Here is a 17,067-nt window from a genome sequence, read left to right as displayed (position 1 = left end):
TGTTCCATGTTCTAAGTCTTTCCCATAGTCTCTCGCCTTTTGAGGGCAAGGTCTGGGTGCCCTGTCCACCCTTGTCTCCCTGGTGTTCAGCACAGGATTAGTGCTAGTAAACTGTTAAATGAATATTTGCTGAATGAATAAATAATGAACACATGAACGAAAGCTTTGCCTCTTCACAATCCCTACCCTGCAGGCACCGAGCAGAGAGTTCAGTAAATATTGCTGCTTGGTCTCTCAGCCTGGCAGCCTGAAGCAGCCCAGGAGCAGGGTCACAGCCCCGCCCTGAGAGCTGGTCGACTCAGCACCAGCCCCTTTGCTGACCCTGACAACTGAGACCAGCCCCTGCAGATGCTCTTGGGTGACTTGAGACCGGGTAGGGTGAAGCGCAACCTCATGAGACTATGGGTCCCAGGCAAAACCAAAGACCAAGGTCAAGGTGAAAGGTCGCTGCTAGAGATGTCTGAGCTCAGGAGGACCCAGCAATCAGGTTCCCTGAGTCAGAGCTGGGGGCTAGCCTTCTACCAGCCTGGGGACCCCCTGTCTACCCCTTCCCATAGCAGGAGCCTCCCAGCAGTCATGCTAACTGGAGCAGTGGCCACTGATGCGGGATAACATCTCATGGGCTAGGAGCTAAGATGTAGCAATATGTGTGACTGAGCAGATTGTGACTGCTTCCTGTCCAGCCAAGCTGTCCTGGGCCTACTCCCCAAGCTCTCGGCCAGTCAAGCTTCCTACATCGGATGGCCCTGGGGAGGGGGCACAGCACAGGGTTCCCATTGAAGCAGCCTGTGTCTCTGCCACTGGGGAGCCTACCACAAAAACCACAAGAAGAGGGAAAATCCCCTCTCCTCTCTGAACCTTACTGTCCCCATTTATATGATGGGGGAAAGGGCAGGCTGCACTTGTGCAGTGGTTCCCAGATGTCTGGATTCCATGAACTAACACATTTCAGGAGAACCTGAGGGACTGGCATAGCGTTGCCAATTTCTTACTTTGTCATTCTCTTCTATACTGTGTGCTTTGTCATCATTACTGACACTGGGTCCCCTCCGGTCAGTTCTCCACGCCAGAGCCAGGTGATCATCTCAAAATATAAAAGGTTTCGGCTGCCTGGACCCTAGCCGGGCTTCCTATAGCCTCAAGGCCAGCACCCCTGCCGCTAACTCTGCCTGGAAAGCTTCTCCTTCCCCCTGGCAAAGTGATTTCTCCTCAACCCTCAGCACTCAGTCAAGTGTCCTCTCCTCAGAGGATCTTTCTGCCTGGTTGAAGCCCCTGCCAGAGGCTCTGAACTCCATGCACCTCCAGCTCGTAGTCCTTGTTGTATTTGCACTTTTATGTAGCTTGTTTGATGAGTTGATTAGTGTAAGCTCCACATGGGCAGGAGCTGTGTCTGTTTTGCTCCCCACTATATCCCCAGCACCTAATTCAGGCTGAATGTTGTATGCGCTGGGCAAATATTTGTTGAATGAATGAATAATAAATCATGAATGGACATTTCAATGCCAAAAAATTAGGAAGGGCATCAACCAAAAATAAATAGGAAGGCCTTCAAATGGAATAGCCACCTTCTGAAATGCTTCATCAGTAAAGATCCTTATTTTTCTCTTTTTGCCACAGACTGGGGAGAATCAGGTCAAGGACCAGCTTCTGGGAAGCATAGCCCAGATCTACCATCCAGTGATTTGACGGTCAGGATGTCAAATTTCAAAGGGGAGGAGGGCAGTTTTGGCTTCTCTGGCTTTTTGCTATGAACAAGTAGAAGTCATTGAAAACCTCCCTCAAGGAGCCCAAGCCAAAAGCGTAACCACTGAAGAATCCACCCCACCTGCTGGGAGCCACAGGCTCAGGACTACGAAGGGACCCCTGATTTCAGCCTCCATGGCTGGTCCCTTAACGCGATAGGCCCTTCTGTTTCTCCTGGTTTCTGTCTGTGCTCCCAGAGCTGGGGTACCTGTGACCCTGCAGCCTACTGCACTCACCTCTTGCCCTTGTGCACCCGGCTTAGGTCCACTGAGTCCCTGCTGAACACGTCAAACTCGTCGTTCTGGAAGACGTTGAGACGAGATGTCAACAGGGGCGTTGGGTCTGGCTTCATCTGCCTAGAGGCCACATGGAAATCAATTTAAGTGGGCCGGGCCAGCAGACACCCCCCTGCGCCCACTTCCCCCTGCCACTTGACATCCATTGGATCCTTCACTCCTTTTCAAATCTCAGTAACTTTCAGGGGAGGCAGACCTGCCCTATCTGGCCCCTGCCTGGATACGCAGCCACTCCTCAGCAAAGCTCCCCTCATCAGTCACACAGGTTTTCTTTCTGTGTCTTAAAAGCTCCTTCTCTTATTTAATGCTCAGGACAGCTCTATGAAATAGGTACCCAAAAGTCACTTAATCTCTTTGTACATCAGTGCCCTCATCTGTAAAATGTGGCGCAAAGTGGCTGAGAAGCTTGTCCAACGAGACATAGCTAGCTTCATTCATTCATTCATCCAATAAACACCATTTGTTCACAGAAGAAACACCTATCCATTCCCTCATTTCTGCTGCTCCACAGGGTCTTCAGGAAAGCAGTGGGCCAAACTCTGAAAGGGCCAGTATGAAGGAAGCGAGCAGCTCGGCCGTCCTCCCTCAGGAATCTACTGGGAAGGCGGTAGTGACAGGGGTTGGCCAAGAGTTTAGGAAATACAAGGCGCTCACCAACCCCTGTCACATGCCGTGTCCCTAATGGGTCTTCCCATAGGTATAGCAGGGATGTCTGCTGTGCACACTTTCTGCCCTGCAGGGACACGTGAGAACCTCCTGGGGGTCTAAGATCTGTATGTTTTCCAAAGAGAGTACCACGTAAACAGTTGGGAAAGGGAAGGGAAAGCAAGCTGAGTCCTTGAACATGAATGATGTAAGTGAGAAGTCGAGGTGCTGAGAAGGGGCGCCAGATGAGGGCCCTGAGGCAGCCTGGGCCTGCCACGCCTCCTCCCACCTGTCTGTCCCACCTGTCTAGGCTGCGGTCCAGCTGGCTGAGGGCCGGGGCCAGTCGCTCCTCCAGGATGTTGTTGATCACCTGCTCCAGGTTGTAGCTGTAGTGCGCCAGGCAGGCCAGAATGAAGCCCTCGCCAAGGTCCGGCAGCAGGTCCTTCACTTGGGAGATGAGCAAGTCCAGCTCCACGCCAGAAACGGGGGGCCCCAGGGCAGCAGCTACCCCCATGCACTGTGGGAAGAGGCAGAGTGAAGGAGGGGAAGGGGATGTTTTGCTTGGCCAAGCCAGGGGGTGACAGGATAATAGGCCATAGGTAGAAAGGAAACAGTGCTGGACTGGAGTCCGGGGCCCTGGTGTGAGTCTGGGCCCTGCTGTTCCAGGCTGCGGGACCTCAGCCATGTAACTCCAGTCTCTTTGAGTCTCCATTCCCTCCTCTGTGGAAAAAGGGGCTTTAGACCTTATCTCTGGGCTACTTGTGGCTGTGGGACTTTGAACAAGTCACTTCCCGTTTGAGTCTCAGTTTCCCCCTTTAGAGAATGGGCAGACCACCACCCACCCACCTACCTCAGGGGATTGTTTCAATGGTTTGAAGAGGCCCTGCACACAAAACACTGAACCTGTGTCGGCCTCGACCAGGCACTCAGTAAACAGCCATGGTTCCTACTGAAAGCAAAGGCTCCTACTGACAGTGAAAGGTCCTTTTCCAGACCTCACAAGTTTAGTACTGACGTCTGGGGAACACAGCAACCACCACACCTGGACTGCATGGAGATGCTCCCCCTTGCATTACAGTCTTTTCAATAAGGGTGATCCACTTTATATACTGCTCAGTGTGGCTTGACTTTGTTAGGCCTTTTAGTTAATGAAATTCACAAATCAAATAATAAAAACCCTCCACAACTCAGATAAGAAGTGGTGGAGAGAGGGTAGGAAAAGGCAGCAGGAGCTGTCATCTTTCTAACAAAGAAGACCACAGTGTCTGTGAACAGGGTCCCAAGGCCAGCCAGCTCCCAGAGCTCTCTACATGGCAGCTCTGGAAATCCTAACAACCCTATGGAGGTGGGGACTGCACTGTCCCCACCTTACAGATGAGAAACCAAGGCTCACAGTGAGTGATGTGCCCAGGGTCACAGAGCTGGTGAGTGACAGAGCCGAAATACACCCGAGCTGCCTGACCCCAGTGACTATGTGGCTTAACCTGCGTCACGCTGCCTCCCAACACACAGTAAGAGTCCTGGGCTTGATGGCCAGTTCTGGAGAAGCCTGAGAGAATGTACTAGACCAGAGGTTTCCAAACTTGTTTAGTGGAGCCCTACGGTTCCATGGAGGGTCTCCCCGGGAGGCCAAGCAATGGGACCAGGAACTGCTCCTTGCCGCAACCAAAGCAGCCCCGTTTGTGCGTAGAGGAGGCTCAGGAAAGATTTCATATGAAAGCTTCGCTTCTTCATTTTATAGAGGGAAAGCCGAAGCTTCAATGGCTTAAATGACCTGCTGTCTCCTTGTACCCAGTCTTACTCAGGGCTCTCCAAGGGCAGCAGAGAGCTGACCACCAGCTCAGGGCTGTCAATTCCAAAAGGAACCTTTTTCCCTGAGTGCAGAAACAAAGAAGGGATATTTCCCAGCTGCCCTGACCTCTCAGATGGGGACTGGAGGGCAGGGGGCAGGAGGGGACAGCCCTGGCCTAGACACACACCTCCTCACCCTCCTCCCAGTTCTCTGGGTGTGACGGTGTTTGACTGACTGGCTCCGCTGTCGCTGCGACCTCATGAGGATCCTCAGCCACCAGTGGGTCTTTAGCCTCAGTGGCTTTCTGTCTGTTTACCCCTTCCCACGCACTCTCGACTGCCTGGAGGATATACGCAGTGCGTGTCTCGTCGCTAGGAGGACGTTAAGGGTTTCTCTCTCTCTGGTCCCACAGCCTTCTCTGCCTCTCCAGCTCTGAGGCAGTGGAATTTCTCAACCCCGCCCCAGCATCTGATTATATGGTTCTGCTAGGGAGGTCTGGGCTGCACCCAGTAGACATCAGGGACACCTGGGTTACATGGATAAAAGGGCCAAACATGGCCACACTGGCCTTGTAACCCAGCACCTGCCACTCGGCAGAAAGTAGCTCTGGATCAGGCCAGGGTTGGGGGCTGGCATCAGAGCACCCTGGGACTTGTCAGCAGTTCTTCCCTCTGTACTGACCACCAGAAAGAGGGACCAACAGGCCTGCTGCACCTCCAGTTCGACCTGCTGCGGGCTTTCTCAAAGGCTGGGGGCCCACAAGATTTCCCTGAGGCAGGACTGAGCAACCTACCCCAGCCACCAAAATGGCCCACAGGCCTGCTCCTCCCTGTCCCTCCTCTTTCTCTGCCACTCTTGGCAACGCCAAGCCAGAAGCCAGAGAGTCACCTAGACTCCCTCACTCTATTTCCAGTCCAAACCCCCATCTTCCTGGCCTGGATGCCAGCAACAGCCTCCTCACCAGACCCTGGGCCTCCGTGGTGGCCCCAGGCCAGTTCACGTTCCTCCCTGTGGTCAGACAAAGCTTGTCACTCTCTGCTTCACATCCTTCCACAGTGCCCCAGAGATTGCAGGGCAGAGCCTGAATTTCTTAGTAAGGGTTACCACAGGGCTGTGCCGGCCCACCTCCCTCCAGCTCATCTGCCACACTCTGACGCCTTCCCCTCCACTCCCCCACAGCCCAACCCCATGCTCTACACACATATGTGGGCTCTTCCAATAAGCCTGCTCTCTGTCCTCTGAACCTTCTTCATACTGAGAACTCTGTCGTTGGCCTTAGCTCCTACTCCCTCCGCTGTTCTCAGCTTGGCCATCATTTGCACCTGACAGCCCACCCCAAGCTCCCCTGGGTTAGGTACCTCCTCTGTTCTCCACGTCCTCTGAATTCTCTCATCATGGTGCTATCTAACTGCCTGTTTACTTGTCTGTCTCCCCACTGGAGTGAGGCCCGTGAGGGTAAGGGCTGAGCCTATCTTGGTCACACAGGCACAGACACAACACCCAGTAAACACTAGAGAAAGCACGACTGGATCTCCCCTACCCCAAGAATCAGGGCAGTCATCTCCTCCAGAAAAACAGGGGCTGGGGCCTTGGCGTGCCTCCCAGGAAAGCTGGCTGACCTGTGTGTTCTTGGACTAAACCTCCCTCCACTCCTCTGGGACCCAGCAGTCCATCTCCAACCTGGCCAGGCCAGGCCAGACCCCTTTCCAGGGGCAGTGGTTGAAGGATACAAGACTGACGAGGCCTGCTGCAGCAAGCTGATGTCATCAGCCACAGGGAAGAGCATGTCATAGTCCCGGAGGAACCTGCCAGATAGAGCACACAAGGGAGGGAAAGGCTGGGGCCACAGGGGCACTGCTGCAGGCCACTCCCTGTGTGTGCCGCCCAACCACAAATTCCAGATGTCAGCGGGTGCCTACTTTAGAACCGTGGAGGGCATCTAGCAGGGGCTCAACTACATAAGGCCCCATGGGACCTGGTGGGGAGGGTCATAGGCTGTCCCACTGCTGGGCCTCAGCTCAGCCACACTCACCTCTTCTCCTGCAGCAAAGAGCTGAAGATCTGAAGGAACTCCTCGATGAAACTCTGAATGTTGTCACAGCTGGAACAGGACACCAGGAAAGAGCAGATCACCCAATGCAAGACAATGTGCACTGCCCCCCTGAGCTCACCCCTCCCCAGTTAAAGGAGAGAGGCCTTTCTCTCAGTCTCCCATCTCTGTTTAGCCAGCCCTAGAGAGGGGGGGGAGGAGGCAGAGCTGAAGTGGTGGGAACGCTCCTGGTGGGCTTGAGAAGAAGGTTCTCTCACCAGTGAGGCAGCGCCTCAGGGCTTACCTGCTTTCTAGGATGGGCAGAAGGCAGATGTGATTCATGAGGATGTGAAAGATCTCCACCAGCTTCTTCCTGGAATGGGAGAGCCTCTGCCACAGGTCACCGAGCAGCCTTTCAAGGTCAGAGAAAAACCAGAAATGGGGGTTTGGGAGACAAAAAGGCACCAAGAAAGCTTATCCCCAGCAGTTGCAGGTGCCCCTCCACGGGGATGAGAGGACCTCACAGTTCACCACTGAGAGCAGCTGGCAAAAGGCTGCAGGCCCTAAGTGGCCAGCTGGTTTCAGAGTCGCTTCTCAGATCCAACAGTGAGTTAGGAACCAGCAGGCCATTTAACAAAAGCCTGGAGCAATAGCTGACGGGGAAGGATCTGGTACAGGAGCCAGGAGGCTGCTAGGGAAGATGCACAAGGCCTGCAGCTACACGGTCCTCAGTCCAACCGCCTGTTTAGATGGCGATGCTACCTAAGGCAGGCAGGGGTCCCTGCCAAGGCCAGCTCAAGCCCAGGCCTCCTGACACTAGGCCTCTCTTTCCCACAATGTTCTTAGTTTGGCGCCACCTTACATGCTGTCTTCAAGCCTCCTCTTCTTAATTGCAGACTCCAGTTCAGGAATTGCTGTTTCATAAAAGGAAGCTAGTCTGTGGAGGCAAAAACAGGTAAAATGCTGGGTTTAGTTCATAAACACTACACTTCAATAGAAAATCAAGACCGCAAAAGCAAGTGGGAAGGCTCGTTTTTTTCTCCCATAACATATTTTCTCCTGGGACCACCCTGGCTCTCCCCCGAGCCCACCCTAGAATGGCTGGCTGTAGCTGGCTCTCAGGAGCAGTCTCAGGGAAACCTGGAACCGTTCTCCACACTCAGGTGGGAAACCACAGCCCAGCCCAGATAGGCTCATTCTAACAGATAAACCATGGGGCCTCCAGGACCCACTGCAGATTCAGAAACAGGCACAAGGTCACTTTTTTTCTTGCTCTAAAACTACCCATAGCTCCCCACCTCCTACTCATCAGACCATAACTCCTCCTCTGGCATAACCAGATCTGGCACAGGGTAGCCAACCTTGCTTCTTACCTCAGTGACCTCACTCCCACCCCTTCCCAGCTCAAGGTCAAGCATGCATTCCAGCCACACAGGCCCTCACTGTCCTCCCCACAATCGGTGCCCCACAGCCCTCCCAGTCTCTCAAAGGCTAACGTGCACCACAGCTGTCCTCCTCCTCTGGGTAGCATGCCAGGCCCCTCCTCCCTGGGTTCTTCCTCATCACGCAGACCCATGGGGCTTACTCCTTCCCGGAACTAGTTGCCAGCACTTCGAACATGTTGTCCTTATAATTTCAAATGCAGTTGTCCCGCTTTAGAAAACATTTTGGTGGGTCCTCAGAATGGTAAACACAAAATTACCATATGACCCAGCAATTCCACCTCTAGGTATATACCCAAAAGAATTAAAAGCTGGGACACAAGCAGAAAACTGAACAAAACAATGTTCATTGCAGCATTATTCACAATAGCCAAAAGGTGGAAACAACTCAAATGTCTATCAACAGATGAATGAATAAAGAAATTGTGGTATGTTCATAATGCTATATTATTCAGCTGTAAAATGGAATCAAGTCCTGATACATGCTACCACACGGATAAACCTTGAAAACATTATACCAGGTGAGGTAAGACAGACACAAACTATCCTATGATTCCACTTATAGGAAGTATCTAGAACAGGCAAATTCATAAAGACAGAAACCAAATTAGTGGTCACCACGGGCTGAGGGGAAGGGAGAAAGGAAGTTATTATTTAAGGGGCACAGAGTGTGTGGTAATGAAAAGGTTCTGGAAATGGAAAGTGGTGATACTTGCACAACATGATGAATGTAATTAATGGCACTGAAATGTACACTTAAAAATGGTTAAAATGGCAAATTTTATGTTATATTTTACCACAAAAATGTTTTAAAAAATTAAATGCAGCTGGTGCTTCTCTGTGGTACAATTCTTCCTCAGAATACCTGAAGCATCCCAAGGCACCAACTGCAGCTTAGGTGCCTAGGACAGTGCTAAATATGGAGCAGGTACTGTCAACACCTGTCTGTTGACTGACTGGCTTCTGGCAACTTCTATCCTAGGGTAGTGCCAGACCTAGCAGAAGATAACTAGGCCAAAAAGGGCGGGCCCTGCTGGGCCTACAGATAGCACCAGAAAAGGACAGGGAGGGCAGTCTGGCCCAACGACTCAGGTGTTGCCAGGATACATTGCTGGTGGGAGGGTAAATTGGTACAAACCCTATGGAGGGTGATTTGGCAAGATCTACCAACATTTAAAAAGCACATACCATCTGTCCCTGCAATCTTACTTGTAGAAATTCACTCCTCAGCTATACTCGCAAAAGTGGAAAATGATGAGTGTGCAAAGTTAATCTTTGTAACATTTTTTTGTAATAGCTGAAAACGACCTGAAGGTCCATCTGTGGGACCCGGCATCCCTGACAATGGAATCCTACACAGTCATACCAAAAATCACGGCTGCTCTATGCACTGATGTAGCACCACCAATAGGGAAAAAAGGAAAATGCAAACAGTATGTGTAGTACTTAGAATATGCCAGCCTTAAATTTAAAAAAAGAGGAAAAGAGATATATAATGTACACATTTGTTTGTACATTTTTATTTTTGGAAAATTTCTCCCAAAACTAATGCCAATGGTTGTGTAAGGAACAGAACTAGGGAAGGGGTAGGGAGGGCTGTTTACTGTATATTTTATACTTTTTCAGTTTTGAACCATGTGAAGGTATAAAAACATCTATAAAAGCAAAGGGCAGAAAAAGGCAGTAAGGAAGAAGGTTGCTGAGATGGATTAGGTAAAGAGCTGTTTGGATGACTTCAACGGAGCTCTCAAGGACTGGGGTTGTGTCATTTGCTGAGTGGGGTGTTCCTGGCAGGCCTCAAGCACAGTTTGAACAGGCTGGGCCAGCCCTGGGTTGTTTCTGGGTAAAGGCAGTGTCACTTTCGGTCAACAGTGTTTTCCTTTCTTCCTCCTCACCCTCAACCCCTCCCCTACCTTGACTTGCTCCTAGCAGGAAGTCAGTGTTTCCAAAACTTGGAGGAAGAAGCGTTAACAAAATGTGGGGTGGCCTGTGATTAGTGAAAGTAAGCAGGATACACAATTCTAAGAAGAGTATGATCTCAAATTTCAATAAAACCTGCGAAAGCCAGAACCTGTGTAAGGTGGAAATGTGTCAGAGAAGGAAAACCCACTGAGTGTTTATGAAGTAAGATTCTTAATAGAAAGCAATAGAAAAGTGGTAAGCCTGCACCGTCAAAGGCAGAAAACTTACAAGACCTGGAAAAACAAGGCAGTACCGCTGAATTTCAGCTCTCACAGGTTTCACTGTAGTAAGATCTCTCACCAGTGATTTTAATTTCATACCTGTTCCTATTTTCCAGATTTCCTACAAGCATGTGCCACTTTTCTCATCAGAAAGCACACCTTTTAAACCAAGTGGACAGCTACAATCCTATCCCAACCCCTTTCTTCTGGGGGAAATGCTGATTGGCACTTTATTAATACTCTCTGGTGGACTGATCAATCCTAAAGTCTGGTTTTCACAAACTGAGGAGACCAGGGAGGGGCCAGAGCACCAGATGCCATCCTGGCATGTGTCAAAAAAAAAAATGTCAGCGGTGGATATTTTGTTGAATGGACGAGTAAGTGACTGAATGGACAGACAGCTGGATGGATGGGTTGGAAAGCTCCCAGAAGCTCCTGCAAACAGTGGGCAGAAGGCTGGCAAGAGCGACAGCCCAGGCTACTGAGAATAGGCTAGTGCCCACCGTTGCCAGGCCACATGCAGGGTGCCAGCCTCTTCACGCTGGCAAGGAATGGCCATGCCCAAGCACCCCTCTCTTACTGCCCAAGTAACAGACACTCATGGGCTAACTGGGTCTCCCTTCCTGGTCCACATTCTCCTCCACTTCTTTCTTTGTCCCAGAGGGTACTTTCTATGACTTCTTTGGATAAAAGCCTCCAGTGGCTCCCCCTTGCCTGTAGAATGAAGGCTTCACTCCCTACCAAAACATTCAAGGATCCTCACAGTCTGGCTTCTACGGACTTACCCCCGGCCTCATGGAACACTCCACTACCTGGCTCTCCCCTGAACACTCTGGGCCCTTGCATGCTTCACTCTACCTGCCTGGAATGTTCTTCCTGCCACTGCATCCTCCACCTTTCTGTCCAGAAGATTCCTGTTCATTCTTCAGCACCTAATTTAAAGGTTGTCTCTGCCGTGAAACCTTGCCTTACCTCACCAGACAGAGTTTGCCTCCCTCCCGTGTGTGTCCAAAGTGCTTCATAATATGGCTATGGTAGGCGGCCACACATGTAAGCACATCTGTATTTTCTTGTGTGTATTCTCCCCTGGACTAGAGGCTAAGTCCTCAGGGAGGTAACCACAGCCTGCTGTCTATCACTCACTCCCTTGTGCCCACCCAAACAAGGGCTTTGGAACAAAGTAGGATTGAAGTGAAACTCCCCTGTTCTTGGTTATCTTTTTCTCTCCTGCCCTGTTCTCAGCCAAAAGTGGGCGTGCTTCTAACATGCAAGCTCCACATGCACAGGAGCCTTATCTATCTTCTTCCCTGCCTTATTCCCAAGTTGGAAGATGGTTCAGCACAGTCTAAGCACCCAGTAAATATGTGTTGAATGACTAGGTAAACCAGATCTCTATCTTCACAGCTAGGACTGCCACTGTACCTGTAACAGAAGTCGTGTTTCTGGAAGGTTTGGCAAGCCACAGGGAAGATGTCTAGAAAGGCCCAGAGTGTAGTACAGGTATCACAAAGGTAGAGAACAATGTCCTTCAATTCCTGTTGCCAAAAAAGAACATGGTATTATTCTCCCCCACCCCCATATACAGCTCTGCAGAGGGTCTGAGATAAAGGTGACAAAGTCCAGGGTCTCCCAACAGCAGGATGCTGCAGACAGGGCATGATAACATTGGACCAGGTGGCAGAGGTCTGACCAAAGCCTGATGTGTCCATCTCTAGGATCTCAATCTGAACAAGTCCCTCATTAACATCTCTAAGCCTCAGGTCTTGCTATAATAGCTCAAATGGGCTTCCACCCAGTGGTCTCTAGGTTACTTCTATCACTAATATAATGTGATTCTCTCTTCTAGGCCAAAGGGAAACCAACCCCTGAACCAGAAGATAATCCCAGTGAGGACAAGAATATCAAGCCCATACTTTTCTCACAGTTTGAAGAGGGTTTAGAACATTTCTTATACACTTAATTCTCACAACTCTGGAAAGTAGGCTGAGCAGCCCTTAATATTCCCATTTTACGGATAACGAAATTGAGGTTCAGGGGATGAAATGACTTGCTCCCACAGAACCTGGCATGTCCCCTTCTGAACCATTTAATAGCTGTTTTCCACACGAGACTGTAAGCTGCTTTATTTCAGCTGTATCTCCCTCAAGTGTTTTGCACAGGGCCCACCATGTCCAAGCTTCTTAGTATCTGCCTTCTGTCTGTCATCCCCATATGACTCTGAGTTCCATGAGAGCAGATGCTGCGCCTGCTTTTACTTACTGCTTTACCACCAAAGCCTAGCACAGTGCCTGACCTGCCCAGGGCTCCTCAGTATGAATTCAATGAATGATTGATTCAATGAGTAATGTATGAATGAACCTCTCAAGCTGAACCAAGTGACGACTAGAACCTTGCCCTCTGAATTCTAGTTCCCTGCTCTGTACCCTACCCCATAAATGAAGCTCTCAGAGAGGAACGAAAGCCTGCTGAAACCACATGAAACCTGTGTGATGGGACTAGCTGGTCACTAAGTTGGGCAAAGGGGCCGTGAGCAGAAAAACCTGCTGAATAAGTGAGTGGTTTTCATGTCAATTTTCCCAGCCAAGGGGTAGCCAGATTCTGGCTGAAGGGGACCCTGCCAAAAAGAGGCTAGGTTTTCAGGGCAATCTCACCTGGAGAGGCATGTCGCTGGGGGTCAATCGGTCCCTCTCCTCGAGCCTCTGGGGTGTGGCACAGGCCCCGTCCCCTTGCAAGCCACAGTGCTGCAGGATATTGCTGAAGACCTGTCAAATGCAAGAGGTGACTCTCCCCACAGTCTACCAAAGCATCTAGGACCTTGTCCCTACAGCCAGGGTTGCTCAGCCAGGTGTGAGACAGGTGATCCCAAAACTGTGTTCCATACCAGTGTATCAGCTGGGACAGTGACTTTTCCAGAAAACAGGGTCAAAGTGGAAAAAGTACAAGATGAGGATGATGGGAGCATCCTTCTTACAGGATTGTGGTGACACAATGGTGACAAAATGTATGTAAAGCCCCTAGAATCCCATGGATTTTATCTGACTGGACAGGCTGAGCAAGTACCTGGTAAAGAACATTTAAAAATATACATTCAGCAACATACAATACATTTTGCTTCTCCTGCAGATGCTTATTTGTGGGAAAAATATTAAAACAAAAGATAAATCAACAAAGAGGGGAAAACAAAGCCCATGGTAAAATCGTGTAAGTACTGATACTGCTGATAATGCTTACAAAAATTACCATGAGCAGTGGCTATCTCTTGGTGGCAGTATAGGGAAAAAAAAAAAAATTTTTTTTTTTTTTTTGCAGTATAGGGGGATATTAATCTTTTTCTAGGTTTTCCAAATTTTCTACAATGAACATTATTATTTTGTAAAATCTAAAGCTCCCATTAGAGAAGCAAAGGTCTCTTAGGGGTGTATCCTTAGAGGGATATGGCGGTTGGCAAACAACGCTGAACACAAGCCAAATTTTTTTTGCCTAAGAGCTGGAAAGGCCTTTAGATGTTAGTCCTATTCAAGAGGGAAAAAGGGCAAATATGAAGGTGTGTGGGGAGGTGTAGAACGGATACTGTCTGGAGATGGGTCTAGACAGAGAGACAGGGAAAACAAACATTTCTCCCTGGCTCTTCCAGGAATGATAAGGAACACCATCAGGTGGGGGAAAGGGGTCTGCTCGCCCTTCACCAGGGCAAGGCCAAGCGCTGGTACCTGAAGGATGGTGGGTATGGTTTCATCCAGGTCATTATAGTAATTTGGCTGCTGGGTAAAGATGTTTCCTAAAAAGAGAAGAGAGTGGTAGGAATTGGGGAAAGAGGGCAGGGTGGAAAAGACACATTATAAATAGCTGCCAGCATGTTCTGCAACCTTTCTTTCACCCTTTCCTAAGCCTGTCTGCTCTAGGAGGAGCCCTGGCCCCGGTCCCTGCTGGCACTGAGCTTTGGCCCAGCCTAGAAACTTCCTCCGGGTAGGGGTATGTAGAGGGAGGAGACCTTGCTCAGCACAATTTAACCTTTTAAGCACCCCTGCCTAGAGAATTATGTAACAGACCAACCTTGGTCAAGCAGCTGGCCCCACTGTGTCACAGAGCTATCATACTTGGGCACAGTGCCTCATGTAACAGCACTGGCTTTGGAAGTGAAGTCAGTCATCCAGGAAAATTAGGAGATAGGGTCTCTGTTCAAGAAATCTGGATGCTATAATCCAGGATTCCTGCCAGACCACACCTCCAAAACTGTGAGGACACTCCAGGGAGAAGTTTCCCTGGAAATTCCCTTGCTCTTCGCTTTTGAATATGCTAGCCATACTAATCTGTCCTACTCCAAGGTGAGAGGCCTGGAAGAGCCTGGAGATAGATTTACCAACACATCTGGGGTTGTTCCTATAAAATGAAGCTCCTCTCCAAGTGCTTACTATCCTCCAAGTGCTGCTGCTGTGAGCGTGTAGGTTGAGGACATATGGTAAATGGAACAGAAAGCAAGTGTTCTGGCCATCCAAATGGTGAGGGAGGGAGGGAAAATCACAGCTAGCTGGGAGCATGATGATATGAAATGCCAACGCCCTTAAGAAGAGGCCAGGGCTCTTCATCCCCCCTGTAATCCTAGTAATATAAGGCCCGCTAATTGTCAGGATGGTCTGAATTCTAGGTTTCCTCTGACTTTGGGCAGGCCTGTCCTTGGTTTCGTTATTGATTCCACTGTAGTCCTTACCCACACCCTGGAGGACTTGAAAATGAATGAGATCAAAGGCCAGATGCAGTTGGGTGAGGCAGCAGCAAGTCACTAGGTGGCTGGACTTTCCATAAAGTTTTACCTGCATGAGCTTACTCAGTACCTCTCACCTCCAGATGGGGGCTGATCCTACAACCTGGGAAAGTGTGCCCAGATCATCTGTGCTCACCTTCGACTCCTGGCAGGTAAGCTATCCCCCCAGCAACCTCTGCTGTTCCTTGAAAAAGCCTCCTATTGTTATCGTCATGGTCAAGTCCGTACTTCTGAGCATAGCACACTGGGCTGCCTCCAAGGTAAGACGGGCAGGGCCACACCATCTCCCCATTGTACCCTGAGCACCTAGCCCAGTGGGTGGATAGGCACTCTCACAATCCTTCCATCACTTGAGTAATAGGAATGTTTTACAAGCATTAGAACACATCAAATTTCATAATCCTTGAGGTCTTTGGAGTCCTCCCTTTACTCTCCCTTTCTGATTCTGACAACAGTGGAGATTTCTCTGACTTTTGATCTTTTAAAGCAATTAACAAGAAGGTATGGGACAGCAATGGCACCTTTGAAATGTCCATTCTTAGACTAAAGTGGATCAAATGCCTAGGGTAAATAGAAGGTATTTCCAAATAGATCAGGGTGGTCCACGGTAGGGACAAGGCCCCAATTTATTCCTGGTTTGCAAAATAGCTCCAAGAGAGTCTAACTGAAAGGTCCTGATTTCAAAATTACACCTGCTGATTCACCATACCAGCTTTGAGGTTAAAATTTTAAAAAGGGCAGGTTAAGGACCAGGCTTCTAACCAAAGGCCAAATGACCTGTTCCCTCTCTCCCTCCATCCCCTGCCAAGTTCCTTACAACTGATCTGCTTTGCCCAGGAGCTGCTGTGGCACAGAGAATGGAGGCTGCCCATCTCCTTGCTGTGCTTTCTCCTCAAGGGCTAGAAAGAGGGTTCCGAGGTGGGAGGAGATGCCTGCAGGCCTCTTCTCTGCTCCCCACGCAGTGAAGGGGCTCCTGATGTCCTGTCCCCACCTCTTTTCTGCAACCACCCTCTGAAAGCTAAAGAGGGTTCTCCCTAATGAGCCAGCTAGAGTTCTTGATATGAGGTCTGAGAACACCCTAAAACACCTCAAAATCTGTAAGGGGGGACATTTCTTTTTCTGGAAAGAAGCTTTCATCTCATTCTCAAAGGGGTCAGGGGCCCCATATTAGGAACTCTAGCAGCAGGCAGAGCTCTTGCTCCACCCTGGCCTACCTGGAACTGTAGCCAGATATAATCTTCTCCTGCAATCACACAGGCTCCTTACACTCAACACATTCACTGTGGACCTTGCCTTTACCCACAACCCTCTCTCTCCCGCATCTCCCGACAAGCCCTTTCTCTGCAACCGACACCAGTTTTCTCTAGAATCCTTAAGACTTCTCCCTCCAGCTCACCTCACCAAGCCCTGCTTTATTCTGCCTCTGTGATGCCCTGTCCCACTCCAGCAGCCCAACCAGGCTCTTGCCTTCAAACCCACATGAAATACTAGCCTCCTACACAGTCTCCCGTCTCCACCCCTCCCCACCTGCACGCTGCCAGATTAACCTTGTGCCCAGATGGCTCCTCGCCCTGCTCCTAGCTCGGAATAATAAGCTCACACTTACCAGCTGCTTATAACATGCTAGGCACTGTGCTAAGCACTTTACTTACACTACCTCATATTCAATCCCCACAGCCATCCCAGTTTTCCAGATGAGAAAACCGAGGCTTATAGTGGTTGCTATGGATTGAATTGTGTCTCCCCCACAAAATGTGTACTGTAAATGCTAACTTCTATACCTGTGGTTATAATCCCATTTGGGAATGGTTTTTCTTTATGATGTTAATGAGACAGTATTAGTGTAGGGCGTATCTCGAGTCAATCTCTTTTGAGATATAAAAGATATTAAACAAGCAAGCAAGCAACAAAGATGGAGGAAGAGAGATACCAAGCCACATAAAGATCACCCAGGAGCAGAAGCTCAAAAGAGACAAGGACCTTCCTCAAGAGCCGACAGAGAGAAAGACATCCCCTAGAGCTGGCACCCTGAATTCGGACTTCTAGCCTGGTAAATTGTGAGAAAATACATTATTGTTTGTGAAAGGAAACCCTGGCGGTGTAGTGGTTAAGAACTATAACTGCTAACCAAAAGGCCGGCAGTTTGAATCCACCAGGCACTCTTTGGAAACTCTA

At 49.7% G+C, this 17,067-nt stretch overlaps 1 protein-coding gene across 3 annotated transcripts in view; it reads right to left on the bottom strand.

Moving 5' to 3' along the window:
* Window positions 1-17,067, bottom strand: part of ASCC2 (activating signal cointegrator 1 complex subunit 2) — a 43,547-nt gene that overhangs the window by 10,890 nt on the left and 15,590 nt on the right. For 2 of the 3 annotated variants that reach the window (XM_049865845.1, XM_049865844.1), the window contains 9 exons: window positions 13,841-13,908; window positions 12,782-12,892; window positions 11,553-11,665; window positions 7,368-7,442; window positions 6,810-6,917; window positions 6,509-6,577; window positions 6,017-6,281; window positions 2,987-3,201; window positions 1,980-2,099 (listed from right to left, as the gene is read on the bottom strand). In XM_049865845.1, coding sequence (XP_049721802.1) covers window positions 1,980-2,099; window positions 2,987-3,201; window positions 6,017-6,281; window positions 6,509-6,577; window positions 6,810-6,917; window positions 7,368-7,442; window positions 11,553-11,665; window positions 12,782-12,892; window positions 13,841-13,908 — 1,144 coding nt within the window. Of the gene's footprint in view, window positions 1-1,979; window positions 2,100-2,986; window positions 3,202-4,663; window positions 4,848-6,016; window positions 6,282-6,508; window positions 6,578-6,809; window positions 6,918-7,367; window positions 7,443-11,552; window positions 11,666-12,781; window positions 12,893-13,840; window positions 13,909-17,067 lie in introns of all 3 variants that reach the window. The other variant, XM_049865846.1, reaches the window with a different exon arrangement.

This window comes from Elephas maximus, chromosome 22 (assembly GCF_024166365.1).
Source record: "Elephas maximus indicus isolate mEleMax1 chromosome 22, mEleMax1 primary haplotype, whole genome shotgun sequence".
Lineage (NCBI taxonomy): Eukaryota > Metazoa > Chordata > Mammalia > Proboscidea > Elephantidae > Elephas > Elephas maximus.
This window is presented reverse-complemented; position numbering and strand designations above follow the sequence as displayed.